The sequence below is a fragment of the Gopherus evgoodei genome, chromosome 9 (assembly GCF_007399415.2).
Source record: "Gopherus evgoodei ecotype Sinaloan lineage chromosome 9, rGopEvg1_v1.p, whole genome shotgun sequence".
NCBI classification, from domain to species: Eukaryota; Metazoa; Chordata; order Testudines; family Testudinidae; genus Gopherus; species Gopherus evgoodei.
This window is the reverse complement of record NC_044330.1, coordinates 46109159-46135513: the sequence shown is the minus strand read 5'-3', so window position 1 is coordinate 46135513 and position 26355 is coordinate 46109159. Positions and strand designations below refer to the sequence as shown.

The window sequence follows — 26355 nt, the reverse complement described above, 5'->3', positions numbered from 1 at the left end:
GCAGTCAGTGATAGAACTCTTAGCATATGGAGCCGACCCCAATCTTCCATTAAGCAACGATATAGGTAGTGCCCTTTGTGCTGCTGTCAACACTACATATGAACAGAAGAGGACCCTATCAAACAGGATTTTATTGGTAAGAAAACATACATTGTTTTTGACTTTAGTTTTCCAATTAACTTTTTCAGCAAGTGTTTTGAATTTTGGTTCCTCTTTGTGATTCAGTTGTCTCTCCTAGTAACTTTCAGTGATGCAGGTTTTTTTCTTAGTAACTCGATTCAACTGCCAGTTCCTTTTGTTTCTGTATCTGAGTCTGTGCTGGGAAAATGATCTGTGCTGGAAAACATGTTAACATGTTTTAACTAGCATGGAGTAACTTGCCTACTGTACAGAGGGGCAAGTCATGTTTGAAATATGGCAGGTGACTGGTTAACCTTGGGTCCCCTCCCACATCCAGGGTTCACTGCAAGTAACTATCAGATTTTAAAATGCAGCTGTCCTTGTCACGCTAAGGTGTAAATTGTGTTTAACACTGTCACTAAAATCATGTCAGTTGACTTGATGCATTTTCTCAGTGTGGACAAGATCCAGGAGAGTGTTAGGCCTTATCTACCTCAGGGATTTTCCCCAGTTCTAGCCAAAAGCATAGCCAGTGCAAACCCAGAATTAGGGAAAGACAGCTACAGTCTGCACTAGTTGAGCTTAATCCAGTTTAAGCGAAGTTAAAATCAAGTGGTGCAAATCACTGCTTGGAGCAAATTCCCAGTGTAGACAAGGCCTTAGGGAAAGAGGTTAGTTTTGTTCTTTGATGATTGTTTTTTGTGCTTCCTAAGGTGGAGGGGGAAAACAAGGGGAAGCTAACCAAATAAAACCAGAATTTGGGAGGTGACTCATCCTCGCTGACACTTCTGAAACTCAACAAAAATCTGCAACTACATAAGTACAGTTCTGTGTACCATTCACTGTATTTCTTTATCCCTTGTTCTCTAGCAGTGTACACGAGTGCAGCCGGGGCTCGACCCTCTCCGGGGGGATGAGGGGAGCCACACCGGCCCACTATGCCCTGGTGGGTCCGGGAAACTAGTCCAGCAGTCCTCGTGACAATCGCCGGCCCTGTGGGGCAAGGGGCTCAGGCCCTTGGGCAGGGCTGAGCAACAATAACAGTTTAAGGCCTGGCCCTAGGTCAGGGCGGGCAGCAAACACTGAGTCAGGAAGCTCAGGACCTTGGGCAGGGCTGAGCAACAATAACCGTTAAGGCTCTGGCCCTAGGTCAGGGCGGGGCAGCAAACATTGAGTCAGGAAGCTCAGGCCCTTAGGCAGGGCTGAGCAACAATAACAGTTAAGGCCTGGCCCTAGGTCGGGGGGGGGGGGGCAGCAAACACTGTGTTTTGGCCTCCTCAGGCCAGGGAGAGGGGGGAGTCTGCCACCCCAGAATAGGGTGGCAGGGGGGATGCAGGCCCTCCCACTCCACTGCATCCCAGCCCGGGGCCCTAGCAGCGGCTAAGGATCCGCTGCTCAGTCAGTGGGGATCCTGGCCACAGCACACTGACATAGGTTCCGGTAAGGCTGCAGCCAGACTGGGGTCAGCTGCCCCCGGACTACTTCTGAGCTCCCCCTCGGGACCTACCTTGGTCCTGACATCGGCCTCTGCAGGGTCCAGGAGCATGGGCTCGTCGCGGCCGGGGCTGGGTGGTAGGTCCGGGAGTTCCTCAGGATAGTCGGGCCAGGGTAGCTCCGGCGGCTCCTCCGGATAGTCAGGCGCGGGGTAGCTCCGGCGGCTCCTCCGGGTAGCGGGCGCGGGGTAGCTTAGGCCAGTCTGGGCGGCTGGCCTGGGTCGCAGGAATTTCCCAGTCTCAAGCTCCCTGAGGGACATCTGCTCTCTCCGGCTGCTGGGGCCTGACTGAGCTCTGAGGGCTGGCCTTTATAGTTCCAGGTCGGCGCCTGACCCTTTGAGGGGCGGGCTCAGACCTCCTTAGCTCTGCCCACTCTGGCCTCCGGCTGGGCTTTTCCTCCTCTGGGCTGGAGGGGAGCCACATTGCCTCACTACAAGCAGGAATTCCACCTTTCTGATGTCGGCCTCTCTTGCAGTCATAATTGTTTGATGCTATAATCATTTTTACAGCAGCCAGTTGTCATATCACAAGCAGGATATGGTGGACAATAAAAATGCAGATGAATTGTGGGCTCCCCTGAATCCCTTGCATACGAGACTAATGCAAGCCATATTCTTAGTATAGTCCTGATCCGCATGTCTGGAAATGTATATATTTTACTGTGGGTTTTGCCTGAAATAATATATTGTAACATTGAGGATTACAGATAAACAATGAGAATGAAAAAGTATTTCCATAGATGCCTGAACAGAAGTGGGGATTGGGTGAGATTAATATCCCTGAAGATCAGGGTCATGATTGCTGACATGGGTGTTGGAATTTTTCACGTGCAAAACCTTTCTGGACATGTGAAAACTCATAGTTAGAATCTTTCACATGCACACCCAGGGGTTTATGTGAAGAAAGCATGCACTCAGTTGTGTTCTTACAGAGTTGCATTCCTACAAGTAGAGACAAGAGTCCGGCGAACAGTCCTTTCAGTTTAATTATAACAGGAGATAACAATTTTATAATATTTTTCAGTTTTGTTGTTTTGCATTTTGTTTTTCTTTCTCCAGATTGATAAGCTAATTGAGGCTGGTGCAGATATGTTGATGCCAATTACTCTTAGCCAAGGGAGGAGGACTGCAGTGGGAACTGTAGTAGACTATGCATATTATAAATACTTTCAGGTATCTCTTTGACCACTACAATTTAAAATTAATGTTAATATTAATCATGTTCTTCAGATCCACAAATAGAGACAACCAGATTTTCCAGTTCTACATCTGTCACTTTGTCGGGGTAGATGCTGAAAGCACCAGCAGACTCTCTTTTGTCCAGTTGTCTTGAGACTCATTCCGTTCACCACTAAACTTTAACCCCTATAAGGGTGACAGAGGTCTTAAAAGCCCTGGTAGTTCTGCCATGGGAAAGAAATGATTTGGTCACACTTTATATTAAGATTCCATTTATAGGTGGTTTATAAAGAGTTAATGAATGATTGATAGATGTTATAAGCATGTTACAGACATGAGTAGTATATATTATTGATGGTGAGCAGCACATAAGTAAAAAGTGTTATACATGGTTATAAATTATGACTGTAGGCAACTTATTGACTGGTTGAACTTTAGAAGAATCTAGCACAATGGATTAACTGTAAAATATATTAAAATTTATTAACCCTTATGAAAGGAACCTTAACATAAAATGTGCTTAATTATTTGCCAGATTCAGAAATTCTGCTTTCTCTGGACATATTTGCTTTAAAGAGCAGCTGATGCTTCTTGGAAAACTTTGAGATAATTTCTGTTTAGAAACACTGCTGGCTTGATTCATCATAGTTTTATAGCATTTAAGACCAAAAGGGACTATTAGATCATCTAGCCTGACCTCCTGCCTCACAGGGCATTAAATTTCACCTATGTTGAGTGTGTTGACATCAGTTAAACTAAAGCTTATTAGTCATCAGAACGGATTAAGGTGCCACCAAAGGGGCCCTGCAGTGGCAGGGAATTGTTGTGGTGAAATATGTCCACAGGATCCGAGTGCACAATTCATACCCCCATGTTGCAGAGGAAGGCAAAAAACAAACAAACCAAAAACCCAGGGGAAAATTGCTTCCTGATCCCAAATCTGGTGAGCAAAATACATCAATCAAGCAATCAGGCAAAATACATCAATCAGGGGAGTCTCTGTACCACCTCAGAGCACTGGTCTGCTTCTCCTCCTCTGAGGGAGTCCTGCCCAATCAGAAGAGCAGCAGCTAACAAAAATAGGACAAAATATTGAATGTGATTGTTTTAAAATGTTATGTTCCAGTTTGCACCACTGTGTTGTGTAAAAATGGCAGGTGTTCGGGGAGGAAAGGGGATTCTGTCCTTTGGCATAGGTTGAAACTGCTACTTAGTATTTAACAGAGCTGATATGGTACTATACATTATTACATCTGGGTTGGGCATCCCTTCATCTAGTCAGGTTTACTTCTTGCTAAGAATAATATGGAAGCACATGTTTGCCATGTTAGATGTCTATTCCCTACCTCCTATTGTGTACGAATTGTGTGTTGCAGGATAAGAAGATAGCACATACTCCATACCACGCATTATTGCCGCCAGAACGAGAGATTTTCAATGCACGCAGGGAGCTGCTAGAGTACATTAGTGACCGGCTTCGCGAGTGTGTTATCTTGAAAGAGAGAGAATGGGATAGAGAAGAACTTCGGAAATCCAGGAAATGTAAGTTCAAGCTAAACCTCCAGTCCATGTAAATGTTGTATAACGGTGTATGGGGATTTACACTTGTGGGTTCCTATGATGTGGGATTAAATTATAGCCCCTAATGATGATTCATTCAGGGATCTTGGTGCTTTACAAAATCCCATTGCCCTTCTAGAGTGAGTGTATGCCATTCTCCTTTTATAGCTAGGGACACAGCTAAGTACACTGAGGTTAAGTGATTTGCTCAAGGTCTTTCTCAAATCTGTGGCAGTGCCAGGCATAGAACCTTCATCTGTCTCTGATACCTGTTTTTCAAGCACAAGATAATCCTGCCTCTAGAGATTACCTAAAATATGATAAGTGAATTTTAGTGTGGGATTGTTACTTTCCGCAATTCACATAACCTGAAATTCTATGGCTTGTGTTATGCAGGAGGTCATAATAATCATAATGATCCTTTCTGTCCTTAAAAATCTGTTAACCTCTCTGTACCTCAGTTTCCCCATATGTAGACTGCGGGTATATTGCTAGCCTTTGAAATGCTTATCTTAAAACATTTTAATTTAAAAATCTGAGACAAGCCCCTCTCTTGTTCTCAGGGAGCAATGAAAATCTGCAATATATTTATCTGTGGGTGTCACATAGTTCTCATTTCACTGAATCCCAGCACGTGACCCTAGTCTTCAAGATATTTTATGGACTCACAATGAGGGATATCCAAAATATGGAGTAGGACACTGAACATTACTTAGGATTTTTTTTTTAAATGTATGATAGTGTTTTCTGTAACTTCCATTTCAAGAAGAAACTGTTCTGGCCTCCATAATAACCAGCGTGGGCTAGAGAGTCAGATGTTGGCCAATGGGTACATTAGTGACATAACCACACCACCGGGCTGAATGCAGTTTTAATGGAAGTGGCCCTAGTGACCAGCATGCTTATTCATAGACTCTAACCGTGAGGTCTAATTTTCTCTTTTACATGTTGGTACAGTAGATGCAAGTTCTCGTGCTCCCTCAGCTAGAAGGAAACGTGTGGACAAGCGTGCTGCAGTAATGCTACCACGGGAGGAAGCGAGGTACGATAAAGATGCTGAACACAAACACTTATAATTCTTAGCCAAATATATCACTTCATGGCTCTGCCTCACCTGGACCACTGTCGTCAGCACCCCTTCTCTGGCCTCTCTGACTTTCCCCTCACTTCTTCAATCTATCCACTTTTCAGCAGCTAAAATTATCTTCCCCTGCTCTGAAGTTAGCCACGGTGAATGGACAAAGATGTTGCAATTTTCTGGTTGTTGACAGATTGGTCATTTATATTCAGAGCCTAGTAATTCAGCAGAAGCCAGTCTAACCTCAGACAAATTCTCCTGTGGCCAAGCACAAAGCATTTGATGTAGCCATCTGCAGAGATCTTTTTACAAAGTCTAAAGTTGAGTCAAAACTCTTACAAACGTAGACTCACGGCCAACCTTGCAATCTGATCTGCATGGGCAGATCCTCTTGCCCACTCAGAGCTTCATTGAGGACTTCATCTGTACAGGGGTTTCCCCCTAAGTTTCACATTGCAGGATCAGGGCCTTAGCGAGAAAGTTACTACTTCAGTTCCATAATACGTGCGCAACATTATGTACAGTGGTTAAAATTAAAAAAAGCCAGTGCCACCAGTTACCATACATTGGTATCGGGAAAATAGTGTACTGTCCTGGATAGCACTGTCTTTTATCTGTGTATAATAGATTCCTTTTTGATGGTGGCCGTTGTGTTTGTGTGTTAGTATAGGTCGTGTTTCCCAAACTTGGGACGCCACTTGTCTAGGGAAAGCTCCTGATGGGCTGGGCTGGTTTGTTTACCTGCCATGTCCGCAGGTCTGGCTGATTGCAGCTCCCATTGGCCGCTGTTCGCCGCTTAAGGCCAATGGGTGGTGTTGGAAGTGGTGCAGGCCGAGGGACGTACTGGCCGCCACTTCCAGCAGCTCCCATTGGCCTGGAGCGACGAACTGCGGCCAGTGGGAACCGTGATCAGCTGGACCCGTGGACGCGGCAGGTAAACAAACTGGCCTGGCCCACCAGGGGCTTTCCCTACACAAGTGGCGTCCCAAGTTTGGGAAACACTGGTATAGGCTATTTACTTGGCTGTGCATGTTCTTATCCTGCATGTTGGTAAAGCGAAATACATAAAATTCTGAAGTCCTGACCCTAATCTCCGATGCCCTGCCCCAATATTTCTTCCAAACTGAACTGAAGATACAGGGCTAGATTTTTAAACCAGATAGGTACATAATTTATGTGGCTAATATGGACACATAATTATTGGACCCATAATTATTTAGGAATTGTAGTCCCTAATGTGAGATGGGAAGGAAATAGAAGTAGTTTAGGAATTTACAAATGTCAATCTACCAGCATTTACAATTTTTAATACTTTTATTTTAGGCTCATTAAACACATTAATGGATATAATCTAGGTCTGTGATCAATAAAGGATTCAACGTTTCCCTTACATGGCAGTTCTGACTTTGGGTTTTGTGTTGTTACCTAACTAACTGTTGCAGAAAAGCTCTGGGTCAAGTGGTGTTAATGTAACACTGACACACTCCGGTTGTTGGCGGGTGGGATTGAATCTGGGACCTCTGGAGTTTAGTGCATGAGCCTCTACCGCATGAGCTAAAAGCCATCTGCCTATTAGCTAAGGCTGTAGAGCAGACACTCACTCTCACGTCTCAGTGCCACTAGATGGGACGGAAAACCACACCCAGGGGATGTGTGGGTTACAATAACAATGGAGATAAACCTGCACAGTTCACAGGGAATGATAAATGGAACTATGTTTGTTAGAAGAGAATGGGAAGAATTAGTTGGAGCCCTGGTGGGATGGAAAATGGAAGCTAAAATTATTTGTTGCTTATTCCAGAATATATTACTTTATTATGTTTCCAAGTTTCCCTTGATCCCCAAGATTACAGAATGGATGCTGGCTGGGAATATTCATATTAATACTTCAGGGGCTTGCTTAGATCTTTTTCCCCCAGCTGTGCCATTTTGTTAACAGTATTGATTGTATTGACGATGCTGACACTGAAGAAAGACACTAATAGAGTCCATGATACACTGCCAGAAATGCATAAGAATCAAAGCCCTCAATGCCAAAGATGTTAGAGGATCCCATTGCATCCAGTATTGCCTTTAGAAACAGTTAATGAAAAGCTAAGAGGCACTGAAATACTTGAAAATTATATTAATCCTTGTGGTGCTTTATCGTGTACAATGAATACCTACATTAGCTAGCCTGTAAACCATATCTTGAGCTGTTCTTTGAGTGGTTGCTCATGTGTATTTCACAATAGGTGTGCATCCTCACCACATGCAGCGGTGCTGGAAGTTTTTCCCCTAGCAGTACCTGTAGGGGAGTGCCCCAGTGATGCCTCGAGTGGTGCCTCCATGGCACGGTATAAAGGGCGCTGTGTGCTCCCTCGACCCTCAGTTCCTTCTTGCTGCCAGTGAAGGTGCTTTGGAACTGCTCTGCTCCAGATTTGCTGTAGTTCGTCCCCAAAACTGCTTGTTCGTTCAGTGTGTGATACCTGTAGTTAGTTAGTTAGTTTAGTTAATTTAGTTTACTTAGAGCACCTGGGCTGGGGCATGCCCCATGCCCTGGGTTTTAAGTTGTGCGACACTTGTAGGTGATCTGTGCCGCTGAGTGATCTGCACGTGGACTATCTGCGCTGTTTGGGAGAAACCCATCTCAGTGATCATTGCAAGATTTGCAAGTTGTTTAAGCCTCTGACCAAGAAAGAAAGGGACATTAGGCTCCGGACTATTCTGATGGAGTCGGCGCTGACCCTGGCTCCAGTGCCCTGCTTCGAGTCAGCACCAGGCACCGCAGTGTTGGTGCGCAGTGACCCTTCAGCGCCATTGACCTATTGGGGCATGTCCGGGGGGCATGCCAAGAAGGCTAGAAAGAGGCCTTCTTTGCCACAGCACCAGAGTAAACCTAGGACAGAGACTAGACCCATGACGAGCAGTCCAGAGTACCCTGGCCCATTCAGAGCAGGCTTCCCTGAATGTCTGGATGCCCTCCACGCTGGAGGCTCTGCAGGTGGCCCGAGTTGTTATGTCCATGACTGCACCAGGAATACTGCTGATGTTGGCCCCGTGCTCCAGAGGCAAGCTGCCGCTGGGATCTCCACAGTCGCTCCTGGCTTGGTACTGGTTTCAGTTGAGGGAACATTCCCGATGCTGTTCACCACCTAGTGACTGTTCAGGGCAAAGTCCACCTGGATCGCCCTTGACACTCACCAGGCTATCTGGGTGGATTCTGTCTGACTGAGATTCTCGGCATCGCTCCGCCTCAAGGAACGAACACTGATGGGACCGAGGCAGACAACACCAAAGGTCCTCGTCTCGGAGGGGTTGTCGCAGCCAGTCATGGCACGGATGTCAATGTCGTTCCCATTTGGCATCCTGCTCCAGGACCCTGCCATGGCACCACCTCCACAGCTCCGGGCATTGATCGCTGGCATCCCACTGTCACGGGTCTGCCCGTCGGAGCCAATCGCGGAACAGCTATTACTGATGGTACTGGTCCTCCACATTGGGATCGCGGTCCCATGGGCGGCATCGCTCCCGGCATCGCTGCTTCTCCCGGTCTGGGACAGCGTCAGGTTGTATGTCAGCCTGGCCTTCCTTCGTAGTCAGCCATCGATGGGCTAGGCCAGCCAGGCTGAACAACCGGCTCTGCTGGTGCCACAGCAGGTACAGTGGCACTGGGCCCCGTGGCCGGCCCAATGGTACCAGTGGGCACTGTGGCTCCCGACGCAGCCCCTGGTGGTGGCTCACTCGGTGGCTGGAGCCGCAGAAGGACCATCAGCCTCCCTCTCCAGACCTCCGAGGAAGCAGTTGGTGGGACGTACATCCTCGGCACTGTGCCTGGAGACCGACCAGGTGGTGGACCCTCTGGTGCCGGTGGACACTCAAAGTACCTCGCCGACCTCCTCGCCCTCCCCGGATGAGGCGATTATGGCCCAGCCTCCCTCCATCCCGCAGGAGGACTTTAAAGCCCACCAAGAACTCTTAAAAAGGGTGGCATCAAGCCTCCACCTCCAAGCAGAGGAGATGGAGGAGCCCTTGGACTCACTGTTTAATCTGCTGTCCTCTCCATGAAGGGGTGGCAAAAATTTCAAATGCCCTGTGACAAACACCGGTCTCATTGGCCCCCATCTCTAAGAGGCCGGAATGCAAGTATTTTGTACCTGCCAAGGGACACAAGTACTTATACACTCACCCTGCTCCTAACTCCCTGGTGGTTGAGTTGGTCAACCACAGGGAGTGGCAGGACCAGCCAGCCCCTACCCTGAAAAATAAAGATTCACAGAGGCTGGACTCTTTTGGAAGGAAGCTTTATTCATCCTCAAGTTTCCAGTTACAGGTGGCGAACTATCAGGATCTCCTGGGCCAGTATGAGTTCAATCTGTGGGGCTCCCTGCCCAGGTTTGAGTACTCTCTCCAGGAGTGCAGGAGGAAGGAATTCAAAGTGCTGGTGGAGGAGGGTACAGGAACTGCCATGGCAACCTTGCAGGCAGCTTCGGATGTGGCGGACATGGCCACATGGTCCATGGCCTCCACGGTGTCCATGAGAAGGGCATCGTGGCTCCTGCTTTCTGGGCTGTCTAGTGAGGTGCAGACCTCCCTGCAGGACCTCCCATTTGACGGCAAAGTTTTGTTTGTGGAACAAACGATACAAAGCTGCATGGCCTGAAAGACTCCCGCATGACTCTCCAGACTCTGGGTCTGTCATAAACAGATAGTTAAGGGTTAATGTCTCTTTTACCTGTAAAGGGTTAAGAAGCTCAGTGAACCTGGCTGACACGTGACCAGAGGACCAATCGGGGGACAAGATACTTTCAAATCTCGGTGGAGGGAAGTCTTTGTTTGTGCTGTTTGTTTTTGTTGGTTGTTCGCTCTTGGGGCTAAGAAGGGCGACGTGCAACCAGGTCTTTCTCCAATCTTTCTGAAACAGTCTCATGTTCAAAATAGTAAGTACTAGCTAGAAAAGGCAGATTAGTCTTATGGTTGTTTTGTTAACTTGTGAATGTGTATTTTGCTGGAAGAATTTTTACTTCTGTTTGCTGTAACTTGCATCTTAGGCTAAGGGGGAGGGAGTCCCTCTAGTCTATATAAGCTGAAGACCCTGTAAACATTTTCCATCCTGGTTTTACAGAGATAATTTTTACTTTTTCTTTCTTTAATTAAAAGCTTTCTTTTTTAAGAACCTGATGATTTTTTTCCTTGTTTAAGACCTAAGGGGACTGGGTCTAAACTCACCAGGGGATTGGTGGGGGGAAAGGAGGTGGGGGGAAGGTTAATTCCTCTCTGTTTTAAGATCCAAGGAGTTGGGATCAGTGTAGCCTCTCATGGTAACCCAGGGTGGGGAAAGTCTGGGAGGGGGAATGGTTTATTTCTCCTTGTTTTAAGACCCAAGGGGTTTGTGTCCTGGGTCCCCCAGGGAAGGTTTTGGGGGAACAGGGAGTGTACCAGACACTGGAATTTCTGGTTGGTGGCAGCACTATCAGATCTAAGCTAGGAATTAAGCTTAGAAGGGTACATGCAGGTCCCCACTTTTTGGATGCTAAAGTTCAAAGTGGGAAAAATACCTTGACAGGGTCTCTATGTTCCGACTCCGGCTAAACCTAAGTTCAAGCCGCAGCAGACTGCCACTCAGGCCACCCACCCAAAATACAAGGCCGCTTATAAGAAGTTGTCATAAACAGATAGCTAAGGGTTAATGTCTCTTTCACCTGGAAAGAAGTAACCTGAAACACCTGACCGGAGGACCAATCAGGAACAAGACTTTTTAAAATCTGGGTGAAGGGAAGTTTGTGTCTGAGTTCTTTGTCTTGTGTCTGTCCCTCTCGGCTATGGGAAGGATTTTCTATCTCCTGGCTTTCTAATCTTCTGTTTCCAAGTTGTGAGTACAAAAAGATAAGACAGTGGTTTATATGTTTGGTTTTTTTTTAATTTACATGTGTGTAGTTGCTGGAGTGTTCTGAATTGTATTCTTTTTGAATAAGGCTGTTTATTCATATTTCTTTTAAGCAATTGACCCAGTATTTGTCACCTTATACAGAGACCATTTTTATGTATTTTTCTTTCTTTTCATATAAAGCTTTCTTTTTAAGACCTGTTGGAGTTTTTCTTTAGTGGGGAACTCCAGGGAATTGAGTCTGTAGCTCGTCAGGGAATTGGTGGGAGGAAGAAGTCAGGGGGAAATCTGTGTGTGTTAGATTTACTAGCCTGACTTTGCATTCCCTCTGGGTGAAGGGGGGGTGGAAGAGAGATTAGCTATATCGGTACTTCTGTTTTCCAGGACTGGAAATAGGGAGGGTGGAATCCCTCTGTTTAGATTCACGGAGCTTGCTTCTGTATATCTCTCCAGGAACCCAGGGAGGGAACACCTGGAGGGGGGAAGGGAAATGGTTTATTCCCCTTTGTTGTGAGACTCAAGGAATTTGGGTCTTGGGGTCCCCAGGGAAGGTTGTTGGTGGGACCAGAGTGCCCCAAAACACTCTAATTTTTTGGGTGGTGGCAGCTTTACCAGGTCCAAGCTGGTAACTAAGCTTGGAGGTTTTCATGCTAACACCCATATTTTGGACGCTAAGGTCCAAATCTGGGAATAGGTTATGATATGGTGTGAAGTCGAAGGACTATAAGAGGCACCCACAGAGGCAGTCTCAGCCTGGCCCTCAACCTGGGTCCTCCAAGGGCAAGCAGGTGGGGAAAAGGTGGTTTTGACAGGATGCCTAGGGACACCCTGCCAGTTCTCGTCAGGATCCACCCTCAATAAAAATTCCCTTCTCCAGTTGGTTGTGTGCTTTCGTCCTGGAGTGGTCACAGCGGACCTTGGACTAATGGGTCCTCAACACCATCTCCCGGGGTTACACCCTCCAGTTTACTTCCTCCCTGCCCAATCACCCCCTGCCCTCATCCCTCCTGGGAGACCCCTCGCACAAGGCTCTGCTTGAGCAGGAGGTGGGGCGGCTCCTGGGCCTAGGAGTGGTGGAAGTGGTATCCGGGGAGTTCAAAGACAAGTGGTACTATTCCTGCTATTTCCTTATCCTGAAGGCCAAAGGGGGGCTCAGGCCCATCTTGGACGTGCGAGGCCTGAACCAGTACATGGTGAAGCACAAGTTCTGCATGGTCTGCGTGACCTCCATCATCCCCTTCCTGTATCCCGGGGACTGGTACGCCGCTCTCAATCTGCAGGACATGTACTTCCACATTCGTGTATTTGAGGGGCACAAATGCTTCCTCAGTTTTGTGGTGGGGCAGGAACGCTAACAATTTCCGGTCCTCTCATTCGGCCTGTCCACTGTCCCCAGGGTATTCACGAAATGTATGTTGATGGTAGTGGCCTACCTCAGGCGCTGGTGGGTCCAGATCTTCTCCTATATGGATGACTGATTGGTCAAGGGCAGCTCCCGGTCGCAGGTGCGGGATCACGCGTCGCTCCTTCTGTCGACGTGCACCACTTTGGACCTGTTGGCATACAACACCAAGTCCATGTTAGTCCCGGTTCAGTGCATAGAGTTTATGAGGGCAGTCCTGGATGGCTCGTCGGCCAGAGTCTCCTTCTTACCGGACAGGTTCGAGACCCTGAAGGGGCTCATCGACACGGGACAAAGTTTCCGGTGACAACAGCCAAATTGTGCCTCCACTTCTTGGGTCATATCTCAGCGTGCACTTATGTGGTCCATCACACCAGGCTTGGGATGAGGCCCCTCCAGCTCTGGTTGGCCTCAGAGTTCTCCCAGGCCAGGGACAGGATGGACAAAGTCCTCATGGTACCCGAACCAGTGATTGCCTCTCTATAGTGGTGGTCCTCCCTGAGAAACATGCTTCAAGGGGTCCCATTCATGGGCAGGGCCCTGTTGCTGGAAATGGTGTCCGATGCATTGGACCTGGGATGGGGGGCCCATGTGGGGAATGTTCAGGGTCTGTGGTCAGCTCAGGATCTGACCCTCCACATAAATGTCAAGGAGCTCAGGGAAGTACGGCGGGCGTGCATGGGCTTCTGCTCGCACCTGAAGGGCTGGGTGGTCAGGGTCCTCACGGACAACACGGTCTCGATGTTCTACATCAACAGGCAAGATGGGGCCCAATCCTCTGCCCTCTGCTGCAAAGTCCTCAGGCTGTGGGATTTTTGTATAGCCCAAGACATCTGCCTACAGGCCTTCCACCTGCCGGGTGCCTGGAACGTGCGAGAGGATCGCTTGAGCAGGAACTTCTCTCAGCACAAGTAGTCTCTCCACCCAGAGGTGGTGCACAGACTTTTCTGAGTGTGGGGAATTCCCCAGGTGAACCTGTTTGCAACTCGGCAGGACCGTTGCTGTCCCTGGTTCTGCTCCGGGTGGGGCTGGAATAAGAAGATAAGAACGGCTGTACCAGGTCAGACCAAAGATCCATTTAGCCCAGTATCCTGTCTACCGACAGTGGCCAATGCCAGGTGCCCCAGAGGGAGTGTACCTAATAGGCAATAATCAAGTGATCTCTCTCCTGTCATCCATCTCCATCCTCTGACAAACAGAGGCTAGGGACACCATTCCTTACTCATCCTGGCTAATAGCCATTAATGGACTTAACCACCATGAATTTATCCAGTTCTCTTTTAAACGCTGTTATAGTCCTAGCCTTCACAACCTCCTCAGGTAAGGAGTTCCACAAGTTGACTGTGCGCTGCGTGAAGCCGATGCCTTCCTCCTGTCCTGGTCAGGCCAGTTTCTCTATGCCTTTCCCCAATTCCCGCTGATCGGCAAGGTCCTGGAAAAGATAAAGATGGACAAGGCCTTGGTCCTTCTGATTACCCCGGCATGGCCCAGGCAGCATTGGTATGGGACCCTCATGGGCGTGGCGGTCACCCCACTGTGGCCATTGCTGTCCAGCCCAGACCTGCTCTCCCAGGACCAGAGCCGCCTCCTCCACCCCAGCCTAGCAGCACTCCAGCTCACGGCGTGGCTGCTCAGTGGTTAGGTAGGGAGGAATGGACATGCTCAGAAGGGGTTCAACGCGTCCTCCTAGAAAGCAGGGAGCCCTCCATGCACCGAGCCTACTTGACAAAATGGTCTTTGTTTTCCAGATGGGCGGACGAATGGGGCGTTTCCCCGGTGGCTGCTCTGATCTTGGCACCCTTGTCAGGCAAGGTGCACCTGGTGGCCATATCAGCCTTCCATCCACCGGTGCAGGGCCACATGGTATTCTCCCACACTATGACTGGCCGATTCCTTAAGGGGTCATCTCTTCCTGTATGTTAGGCCTCCAGTGTCGCAGTGGGACCTAAACCTGGTGTTGGCTCATCTCACAGGACCCGTTTGAGCCACTAGCCATGTGCTCCTGGTCACACCTCTCATGGAAGGTTGCCTTCCTGGTTGCGATCATGTTGGCCAGGCAGGTCTCGGAGCTCAGGGCCCTGACCTCTGAGTCCCCGTATGTGGTGTTTCATAAGGATAAGGTTCAGCTCTGCCCACACCCTTCATTCCTCCTGAAGGTGGTCTCTGCCTGTCACATGGGTCAGGACATTTTTCTACCGGTCCTCTGGCCTAAGCCACACACGTCCAATGAGGAGCGCCGTCTCCACATGCTGGATATGAGACAGGCTCTGGCTTTCTATCTGGAGTGGACTAAGCTGTTCAGAAAGTCCTCGCAACTGTTCATCGCCTTTGATGCGCGCATGAAAGGTTGGCCGATCTCCACTCAGTGGCTCTCCAACTGGATCACTTTGTGTGTCCGTACCTGTTATGACCTGGTGGGAATCCTTTCGCCATCTATTGTGAAGGGGCACTCGACTTGGGTGCAAACCTTGTCAGCTGCCTTTTTGGCCCACGTCCCCATCCAGGACATTTGTAGGGCTGCTACATGGTCTTCAGTTCACACGGTCACCTCGCATTATGTGATCGTCTCCCACACCAGGGAGGATGCTGGGTTTGGCAGGGCAGTGCTCCGTCCCGAGAATTTGTGAACTCCTTACCACCTCCAGCAGATATAGCTTGGAATCACCTATTGTGGAATACACATGAGCAATCACTCACAGAAGAAAAGACAGTTACCTTTTCTGTAACTGGTGTTCTTCGAGATGTGTTGCTCGTGTCTATTCCACATCCCACCCTCTTTCCCCTCTGTCAGAGTTGTCTGGCAAGAAGGAACTCAGGGTGGGCCATGGAGGTGCCACTCCAGGGTTTGCTGGGGCGTTCCCCTATGGGTACTGCTAGGGGAAAAACTTCTGACACCAGTGCACGCGGCGAGCACACACACCTACTGTGGAATAGACATGAGCAATACATCTTGAAGAACACCAGTTATGGATAAGGTAACCCTCTTTTATCTTGTCAAATCTCACAAGCTAAGCAGGGTGAGACATCCAAATACTGTCAAGGAAATCAGTGCTGTAAAAAGTTAGTGGTGGAGAGTCAGTAGGCAGTGCTTTTTTGTCTGGGTCAACACTGAACCAGTAATCCAGCATGGTGCTCAGCCCTCTGTACTGGTGTAAGATTAGGTAATGAGTGTGGAGTGGGAGGGGATGTTTGGGATGAGATGAACAGAGGTCCTGACCACTTGTGGTTCTTTAAGATCCCAAGATGCTTTTAAAAGGTACAGGGACATTTCTCTCTAGTGCCTAGGCCACATTGCAACGGGGGTAAGTACATTCTGCCTATCTAAATATGTCCTGCTGCATCAATGGGATAGAACAGAGGTGGACAAATACAGGCCACATCTGGCCCACGGGACCTTCCTGCCCAGCCCCATAGCTCCTGGCCCAGGAGGCTTACCCCCGGCCTCTCCCCTGCTGTTCCCTGCCTCAGCTCACCCTGGAGCCTCAGCTCACCCTGCCTCTGGCGCAGTGCTCTGGACAGCAGGGTTGTGAGCTGCTGGGTCAGTGCAGCTGCAAAGCCTGGCCTGACTCGGTGCTCTGTGCTGTACGGTACGTGGCTGGCTCCAGCCAGGCGGTGCGGCTGTAGCACCACCAGTGCTCCAAGCAGTGCGGTAAGGGGGCAGGGAGCAAGGTTGTAGATGGGGGCAGGGCGGTCAGAGGGCAGGGAACAGGGGGCTTGAATATGGGCAGGGATCCCAGGGGGTGGTCAGGAAGGAGGGGGGGTTGGATAAGGCAGTGGGAGGCAGTCATAGGACAGGGAGAAGAGGGGGGTTGGATGGGGCAGTGGTCCTGGTGGGGGGAGCATCAGGGAACGGGGGGGGGGTTGTATAGGACAGGAGTCCTGGGGGGGAGGTGCTGTGAGGGGGCAAGAAGCAGCGGGGGTCGGATAGGGGGTAGGGGCCGGGCCACGCTTGGCTGTTTAGGGAGGCACCACCTCCCCTAACCGGCCCTCCATACAATTTCCGAAACCCAATGCGGCCCTCAGGCCAAAAAGTTTGCCCGCCCCGGGATAGAATATTCTTCACGTCTTGTCCTAAACTGATGGAGAGTTGCTGTGGTGCAAGCAGTATGCTCCAGCAGTGGCTGTGTTGTGTTTCTCAGTACTAATGAGGTTTTTACAAACCTTCTCCAAATCTGACTACTTGAATATGGCAGGTCACAAATACAATCTTGCATAGAGACTCACTCCTACATTTAGTACTGGCGAGCGAGCCAGTGCAAGGAGTCGGGCTGGTGTGCACAATGAATTGGCAAATGAGGGGGCTTCAGTATGGGGCAGGCTTGGGCCTGTTGCCTTTTGATACACCTAACTTTGCATTGCTGCTTGTGTTCATTTGTTCCACAGATAGCAACATAAGCACTGTGATCCACCACAGTGCCTCACTCCTCTTGGTTACCTTGGTGCATGAGGGCAGATATTTACCCTTGTATTGTGAGACATTTTGATTTCCTTTGCCATGTAAAGTGTGACTATGTTGGCAAAGCCATGAAAAACAAAATAATAAACATGAACTCTCCTGATGGCCCTTCTCATGCTATTTCTGTTCCAGGCAGCCCTTCTTTAAATACTGCTACCAATGTGGGCGGGCTATAGGGATTCGACTCACTCTTTGCACACGTTGTTACGAGATCTTCACTTGCAGCAAGGCTTGTAAAGTCAAAGCCTGGAATGAGCGTCACAAACGCGAGTGCTTAGGAGCTCCAGGTAGGTTTGACTGATGATACTTCATAGAGTGCAGGGAAAGCAAGGCATGTGGGACATGTACGTTGAAATACGTTGCTGAAGTGTATGGCCTGTTTTTAATGGTATGTTATTAAATGTATGTTAGTTAAACACTAAGGCAAGATAAAATTCATAGCAACAAGTTTAAGTTATCAGTTGACCTTGAGTGGGCTCATACTTACTAAAACGGTTAGATGTAAGAAGCTTGGTATGGTGGCATTATCATTGATTTCAGCCTAGGAGACTTTTTAAAGGTGAACGGCAAAGCAGAAATAAAAGTTAAGTTACAGCGAGCACAGATTTCTGTGCCTCAGGTGCCCAATAAACCAGGTTATATGGGCCTTTCAGCACAGAAATAACCTTTTGCTGACCTTTATGCAATTAAAAATGAAAAGACTGTGAAATTCTCTTCTTGGTCCACTGAATCACAAATACCATGCCTCTCACTTCAGCCCTTGTAATCTGCACTATTTGTATAGTAACTATAAAAATATACACACTGATACAAGAAAAATGTTCTACACATCTGTAGGAGACTTGCATAATGAAGTGGTACAAAAAGGCAGACTTGCTGTCACTAGGCCAGATGTTCATATATTTGAGTAAGCAGCAAAGAATCCTGTGGCACCTTATAGACTAACAGACGTTTTGGAGCATGAGCTTTCGTGGGTGAATACCCACTTCCTCAGATGCATGCATTCACCCACGAAAGCTCATGCTCCAAAACGTCTGTTAGTCTATAAGGTGCCACAGGATTCTTTGCTGCTTTTACAGATCCAGACTAACACGGCTACCCTCTGATACTTGATATATTTGAGTGAATGAGAAATCTCTCGAACATGAAGGCACATATATATAAAATGGTGCTGCCATTCTAGGACTGAACTACATTTTAGTGGCAACTCAGTACATGACTCTTCCCTCTGGATCTATATTAAACCTGCGGCTTGGGAAAATGCTAGGTCTGTGCTGTCAGAGACTAACGAAATGGAAAAAGTGCACACTGTCACCTGTAGCCTCTAAAGATCCCTTGGATTTTTCACAAGCAAGGTTTAACCTTGTCCAGCCAAATTACAATATGGATTATTAAATTTTGTTTACTTGCAGTCAATCCCTTCTGCTTTTTTAACAGGATATGATGGTGTTCTTCATATCTGATCTTTAAGCTGTTGTTACATTGCTTGTGCTGTTTCTGTATTTCATTCTACAGATGGCAGCTACATTTCTTTTGTTGTATATACTTGGTTGTATATGCCTGTGCTATATATAAAATATACATGTGTTTGTAGATGTTTTAGAGACCCTGGGGATAAAGGAAGTATGGAAATGTATCAAATGCTATATCATTACTGCTACTGCTTCAGTGCATGTAGGAGGAGGAGGAAATACGGGGAAGATCACTAGTTGCAGTACAGGCCCAAAACCACCAGATGGCAATAAAAACTATCAAATAATGTGGTAGGTGCTAGCTGAAAAATCAATACAACACATTAAACAAAAAGATATTAGAGTTTCCCAATAAGATCTTGACTACAAGAAAACTAAGTTCTTGACCAACTAGGGTGATGCTGACCTTGCTAGAATATGGTCATTTTTTTGGCTGCTTCATCATGCTGACCAACCTACTGTTGCATATTGATCACAGCAAACAAGTCAGGACAGTGGGAAGGACCTCTGCTGAGATGGGACAACCTCTCCTGTGACAGCAATAGTGACCATTTAATGCAAATGAACTTTTTCCTTTCCATGTGAATTAATAATGAAGACGAAAAAGCAACAACAAAAAAGCCATATTCAACCTCATGGATCTTGTTTACATCTTAAGAAATGACAGCAGCATGATCAGAAAAATGAAGTGTTGAGACTACACCTGAGATATGATTAAATAATATCCAGGCAGTAAACAGCAGTGAAGTTACCATTGTGTTGACTCCACTACATGTAGCTGTGTTGGAGGATTCTGTTGGAAAAAACATAGATCTTCTGCTTTATAAGTGCCAAAAATCTAAGACTTCTGCTAAAACTTTCAGAATAAGATTTCAGTCCAAGCTGTTCCTTGAGTCAAGAAACTACATGAGTGCTACATTATAACTGGAATGTCAGTGATGGAAAAATTCTCCTAAATCATATTCCTTCAAAAGCTAAGAAATTCTGGCATTGGCCATCCCAAACCATTTCTACAAATCCCAGATGTCCTCCTTTTAATAATAGCTGCTTATCATTCTGAAAACAAAAATTGAAGCTTGGGTTAGGTGCAGTCAAGATTGAGCTCAGCAGAAGTACTTTATGATATTAGTACTCTGCATATATTCACTTGCTGAGTTGTTGCAAGGGAAAAGCTCCAGATTGGCTGAGAGAGGTCTTGTGACTGCCTTGGTGAGCTGTGATAGCTCTATTGTAAAATGCTGCTATTCACCTCATATTCTTAGAACAGCAAGACCCATCTAGAGACCTGCCACTTGACCTTTACTTATGTAACCAAAATGTTGAAACACAAATGGGAAGTTGAAGAAAAATGTCTAATTAAAAGTGATGGAAAATTTTGTGCTTAGCAAAAAAATGTTGAGGGCCTGGCATCAAAGGCCAAAGTTATTAGTTAGCTTGCAGTGGGAATCACTATATTGATAAATAATGGTATCGGCTATAAAAGAGTTAGACATGCAGGGAGTAGCCATCAGACTGTGAAGACAAAATGGTGGACTGGTACCATGACGGCCTTCAAAAGCAGAACAAGAGTAATACAGGCTCTTTGGAAAAGAGCAGAGGACTAAGAAAACACTTGCTCCCAACACAATCTGCTGTATGTATTTTATACATACCTGAGGACTTTGGCACATCTTTGGAGCAGTGTCTTTGACAAATCCTAGTATTTCCAAACCATTGAAATGGCATGTGTGGCTTGCCTGTTGCAAAGCTGGCTTTTGGCAGATGCTTTTTTAACGTATTTGCTGCGCCTAGTCAGCGTATAGTGCTGACTATTGTAGATGTTTCTTTCTGAAGGTTTTATTCTGCCATGAAAAATACTAAAGGTAGAGTCCTGGAGACCACATTCAGCTTGTCTGCAAGAGCGGTACTGCATGGATAGTCGCTGTGAAAGTGAGTTAGTCTCTGAACTCCGTCAGTGTTTGATAGCTACTGAAAGACTGTCCTTGAAGGGTTCCAATTTGTACAAGGTGCAGCCGTGGTTTGTGGAGAACTGACTTGTTCCGTATGGACTGGACTGAGACTACAAAACACATTTCACACAAGCCAACAACCCTCTGTTGATGGGAGCAATTTTTCAATCATGCCTAACTTGGCTATATTTCATATAGTGACTTGTAGATGAAAGGCTCCATATGTCATAACCAGATCCATGAGCAGAGCCAACCTGGAGGATCATTTTAATTGTTTTTGAAGGAGCTATATAGAACCTGTCATGAAGTTATGATATCTGAACATGCTGTGATATGGATTAATAGCCTGTACCTTTGATGACGTTCCTTTAGATGGAGGAAGTGTTCACTAGGCTAGAGTGTAGAAATCATACAGTTAATTGATTATGAACCAGTACCTCATGCTATAGATCATTCTAGACAATGGAGACTGCAAGGACTCTTAAAGATCCCCTTAGCTCTGATTTTCCCACAAAGTAATGAGTTAAAACTGGAAGTGCCATCAGACATAATCCTTACCCCGGCCCCAAGAATTCCTGTGTGATGGCTGTTTTTTTCCTGCATTGAAAAAGAGTAGGAATCTGTTGAAGACACAACAATGCCACTCACTGATCAGCGGTAGATCACTGAAAACTTGGCATGTTCCCTTTTTAACTTTATCCAGAGATTTCTTTTTAAAGACATGTTCCTTGTGTCGTGTTTACAATTTATTCTGTATTTGAAAATCTGTATATATTCTTTATGTCAAAGTTATTGTACAACTGCAAATGTATATGCATATTGGGAAATGTAATATGATGATTACTTTGTGAACAAGGTTCATAAAATAAATTGTATTGGTATTTATGGCTGGTAGCAACTTTTTAAAACTGCTTAGAGTGCAGTAGAAGTGGTTGATCCCTTGAAGTAGTCACAATATAATCTCACAAGCAACTATTCTGAAATGTCTTTGCACCTTGTTTTATTGCTGCTAAAGGTGATTCATCATTAATGGACTCTGATCAAGACAACCTACAATCTGAGGTTGATGGTAAGTCAGTGTTGACTATTAGCAACTTTTTCATCATTAAAAAACTGTTGCATAGACTTTTTGGTCCTTTAAATCTCATTCCAGCTACTAGCTCAGTGGTACCAGTCTCACACATTGGCTTTAATCTTCAGAATAATTCAAAAGTTTAAATTAGTGGAAGTTGCAGGCATTTTTTTTATGAAAGCAGTAAGTATGGCACTTGCTAGTGCAGACTATTTACTTGCTAAGAGAAAGCTTCTAAAACAGCCATTATCGTGCAACTGTTAACTGGTTGTAGTTCATGGAGTGTTACTGGCAAGAAATTGCTGCAGCTGCTTTTAAAGAAAAGAATGTAAAAAACCGCTATTTAATTCCAAGACACATGTGATAGCAAGTCTATCTCAACACTGCCCAGCAAGTTCTTTGCTGCAGTACTGAATAATAGAATCATAGACTCATAGACTTTAAGGTCAGAAGGGACCATTATGATCATCTAGTCTGACCTGCACAATGCAGGCCACAGAATCTCACCCACTCACTCCTGTATCAAACCTGTGTCTGACCATTGAAGTCCTCAAATAATGGTTTAGAGACTTCAAGGTGCAGAGAATCTTCCAACAAGTGACTCGTGCCCCATGCTGCAGAGGGTGAAAACCCCCCAAAGTTTCTGCCAATCTGCCTTGGAGGAAAATTCCTTCCTGACCCCAAATATGGCAATCAGCTAAACCCTGAGCATGCGGGCAAGACTCAGCAGTCAGACACCCAGGAAAGAATTCTCTGTAGTAACTGAAATCCCACCGCATCTAACATCCCATTAAAAGCCATTGGGCATATTTACTGCTAGTAATCAAAGATGAATTAATTGCCAAAATTAGGCTATCCCATTATACCATCCCCTCCTTAAACATATCAAGCTTAGTCTTGAAGCCAGCTATGTCTTTTTCCCCCACTACTCCCCTTGGAAGGCTGTTCCAGAACTTCACTCCTCTGATGGTTAGAAACCTTCATCTAATTTTAAAGTCTAAACGTCCTGATGGCCAATTTATATCCATTTGTTCTTGTGTCCACGTTGGTACTGAACTTAAATAATTCCTCTCCCTCCCTGGTATTTATTCCTCTGATATATTTATAGAGTGCAATCATATCTCCCCTCAGCCTTCTTTTGGTTAGGCTAAACAAGCCAGGCTCTTTACATCTCCTTTCATATGACAGGTTTTTCCATTCCTCAGCTCATCCTAGTAGCCTGTCTCTGAAACTGTTCCAGTTTGAATTCATCCTTCTTAAACATGGGAGATCGGAACTGCACACAGTATTCTAGCTGAGGTCTCACTGGTGCCTTGTATAACGGTTCTAACACCTCCTTATCTTTACTGGAAATACCTCACCTGATGCATCCCAAGACCGCATTAGCCTTTTTCAAGGCCGTATCACATTGGCGGCTCATAGTCATCCTGTGATCAACCAATACTCCAAGATCCTTCTCCTCCTCTGTTACTTCCAACTAATGCCTCTGCAGCTTATAACAATAGTTCCTGTTATTAATCCCTAAATGCATGACCTTGCACTTTTCACTATTACATTTCACCCTATTACTACAGTAGTGGTCGTGTTTCCCTTTCAGCCCCTTCTTAAAGTGCTAGCAAATCTTTGTTGTTTGACTTTCCTTTTTGCACTTGGCCTGTCCTACTGAGCTATTAGGGCTGGCAGAAGTGGCTTTTGTTCCCTCCCTCTGTGATGTACACAGACTTATTTAGCCAATAACTTAGGCAAGTGCAACAACATGATTTAAGTTACAGGTCTGGCGCAAGACGGATTTTTTTTTGAAAGCATTATCTATTGAAGCCATACAGGTGCTTGGGTACTGTCTTTGTGCCTGTTTCAGTTGTCACAAAGAGAAAACTGAATGCCTTGCTGTAGCTAACTGGGCCAACTGAGCGAGTTGGAAGCTTTTGGGGTGAAGCTCCCATTATTCAAGCTTCTTGCTGCTTATCAGTTGTCTTTAGTGTCTCATTTCTGGCCCGTTGCCCTCTCAAACATAGTGAGCTCACATTACTTCAAGTGAGATAATAGTGTATTTTACTTGGGGGGGGGGGCGCTCTGTTTGCTTTGCCATCTTTTTATCGTTACTGTTGTATTTTGTTACATTTACATAAAGACTGGACTAAGGGGGAAAAGTGGCATTACTATTGTATGTCAGGGCCAAACTATCAGTGCAAAGTTTTACTTTTTTAAAAATAGCACGATTATGACAAACTCTCACACACACGAGTTCAGAGTTAAACGGACCACCAGAGCAAGACAATGGTTTTGCCATCATTCATGATTATGTGCGGTAACTCTCTCTCTCTTAACACACAGCACCCTCGTTTCTGATTCACTGTCAAGGCTTCAAACCTATGGTTGATTTGCCTTGCTAATGTAGCTTCTACATTAAAGATGAATGGTAGCCTAAACTGAAGAATCTCATGAGTCGGCCATGTGCTGCCATTTATGGTTGAGCTTTTTCCACATCCAGTGGATTTAGCCACCTCTTATATTTAAAATGATCTGATGTCTAAATAAATTTCTTGGACTACTTTGAAAAATCTCAACCTGTAGGTCCTGCAGGCTGGTTTTTGGGTGCTGTGTGTAACCTAAACTATGTGCTTAGGAGCATTTCATGGTTATTTTGTGCTTTACTTTGCATTTTAAACATAGTGATGTTTTTGATGTGGTGATGTTGGCAGTTGAGGTAGCTACCTAGCAATTACAGGCAAGCTCATGTTAATGCTGACAATTTGCAAGTAACTTTTCACATTAAGAGACTCTTAGAAGTTGTAATGGAAGGGAGAAAATACAAACATCAGTGCCATACACTATCCCTTTAAAGGTCAGCAGGTGTATAGTTTCTGTCATGCTTCCATGTTGCTTGTTAAATTGAGTCAAGGCTCAGTAATTTTGAAGGCTTGCAACTGTGTCCAGTTTACTGTGCGCCAAGGAAACCACTGTTCCTTCAGAAGCCAATCTATTATATATTTTTACAGGAAAGCATCAACTTAAGACTAAGTTGGGCATTTCAAGAGAGAGGCAGAGTCCTGTTGGCAGAAAGGGAAGCGAGGGAAGAGATGGAAGAGGCAGAAGAGATGTCTTCTGGAAAGATGACAAGAAGCCAAGTCCAGGCAGACAATGTGCAGCGGCTGATGACATGCACCCAAATCTTCCTTACACTGGGAATTATAGTTACAATTAATCCTACGGTAGAAAAAAATGAACATGTTGAATAAGTTGACCTGGCATAACTTGCCTTTATCTAATAAGTGCTATATCAAATAAGAAGCGATAGGATACTAATGATATGCCTTTGATGACAACTTAGCCATCCATAGTCATTTTCCAGGGGCCTTCTCCATTTTTAATTTAAAATACTGATTATTATGGCCGCCTCTACACTTAGACATGTAAAGAAAGAGCTGGATGATAAAAATGACTATTGTACGGGGTAAGACTGTGTAAGAGCTATTCATGCCACTGAAATAGCATCTGGAATTTGACTTTATTATAGCTCTCATCAATTCCATGAAAATTTCACTCTCCTCGAGCTTGAATTTCCACTTAATAACAGTGTGATTGGTGCGGGGCAACTTGGCTGTTACACTGATTTTAGTTATTCAACTGACCAAATCTTCTGAAAAACAGAGTATGCTCCGAAAGCATGAAAAATGTCTCACAATCTCAAAGCTCACTGTGTTCAGCAAGGAGACCTTTCCATCTGCTCTGGCATGCTCTCGCCTCTCAACCCTCCCTCAATTCCATTTTATTAGCAACTGAGGACATGCAACCACTCTGGGGTGGTGAAAACTTTAGCGCCTACACCTGTTCAAGTCAATGGGCATTTTGCTGTTGACATGAATGGAAGCAGGATGTTTGCTCATATGGGGGACAGAGGTCATCACATGGAAAAGGAGGCAATTTTCTGGTTTAGGTGTCTAATTTTTAGCGATGCTGAGCACCTACAACTCCTAGTGGATCCAGGTACTCAGCATCTCCAAAAAGTAGGCCCTGTTTATGTGCCTGTCTGTAGTGTCATGTTTGAAAATGTTGGCCAGAGTACATAAGGACCAGAATATCATTCCTCACATCCATGTGACTTACACAGGGGTACATGGATATAGCTGAGAACATACTGATCCTTGGATTGTATATAGTTTGAGCATGCTAGTTCCACAATGTTTGGCCTACCTATAGCTCATTTGCTAATGTGGGGTGTGTTCATAAAAGCTACAAAATTGGATACAAAATTTTTTTTGTTTTCCTAGCTAGTGGCAGTTATTTTAAATAATAATACAGAGAGGATTTACAGGAGATATATTTTTGAGATGAGTGAATTGTAGTTTGTATAAATACTGTTCCTTGTAGAGTAACCATGGATAAATATGTATTAAGTGTTACAGAATACAGATATCAGCTGTTTGGAGCTGTGTACATAAAATAGAATCTAAACTCCTGTAACTGAAAGATTTTAGTAAATACCAAGTAAACTGGTAAGCTTTATAAAGATAAGAAGTTTATTAATTTCTTTGTTTGGGGTGAGGAGGAATGGGGGGACCTGCAATCCTTTAGGTGCCGTTTAACCTCCAGGGACGTGCACTCCTCCTGTCAGTATTTGATTACCAGAAGTCTGGGGCTCACCCCCTTAGTATCATTACCAAGTTCACCAACCTCTGGAAATGGAACTGTGTATCTAGGAAAACAAA

At 45.8% G+C, this 26355-nt stretch overlaps 1 protein-coding gene across 9 annotated transcripts in view; it reads left to right on the top strand.

Annotated features, from left to right (window-relative positions):
- The window catches only part of ANKMY1 (ankyrin repeat and MYND domain containing 1), a 64248-nt gene extending 38125 nt beyond the window's left edge, over window positions 1-26123 (top strand). For 4 of the 9 annotated variants that reach the window (XM_030575949.1, XM_030575950.1, XM_030575945.1 and 1 more), the window contains 7 exons: window positions 5-136; window positions 2672-2785; window positions 4168-4333; window positions 5309-5393; window positions 17286-17440; window positions 21590-21643; window positions 24646-26123. In XM_030575949.1, the coding sequence (XP_030431809.1) occupies window positions 5-136; window positions 2672-2785; window positions 4168-4333; window positions 5309-5393; window positions 17286-17440; window positions 21590-21643; window positions 24646-24851 (912 nt within the window). In that variant the 3' untranslated portion in view covers window positions 24852-26123. Of the gene's footprint in view, window positions 1-4; window positions 137-2671; window positions 2786-4167; window positions 4334-5308; window positions 5394-17285; window positions 17441-18590; window positions 21453-21589; window positions 21644-24645 lie in introns of those variants that run through there. The other 5 variants (XM_030575947.1, XM_030575946.1, XM_030575951.1 and 2 more) reach the window with 5 other exon arrangements.
- Window positions 26124-26355: the final 232 nt, after the last annotated feature.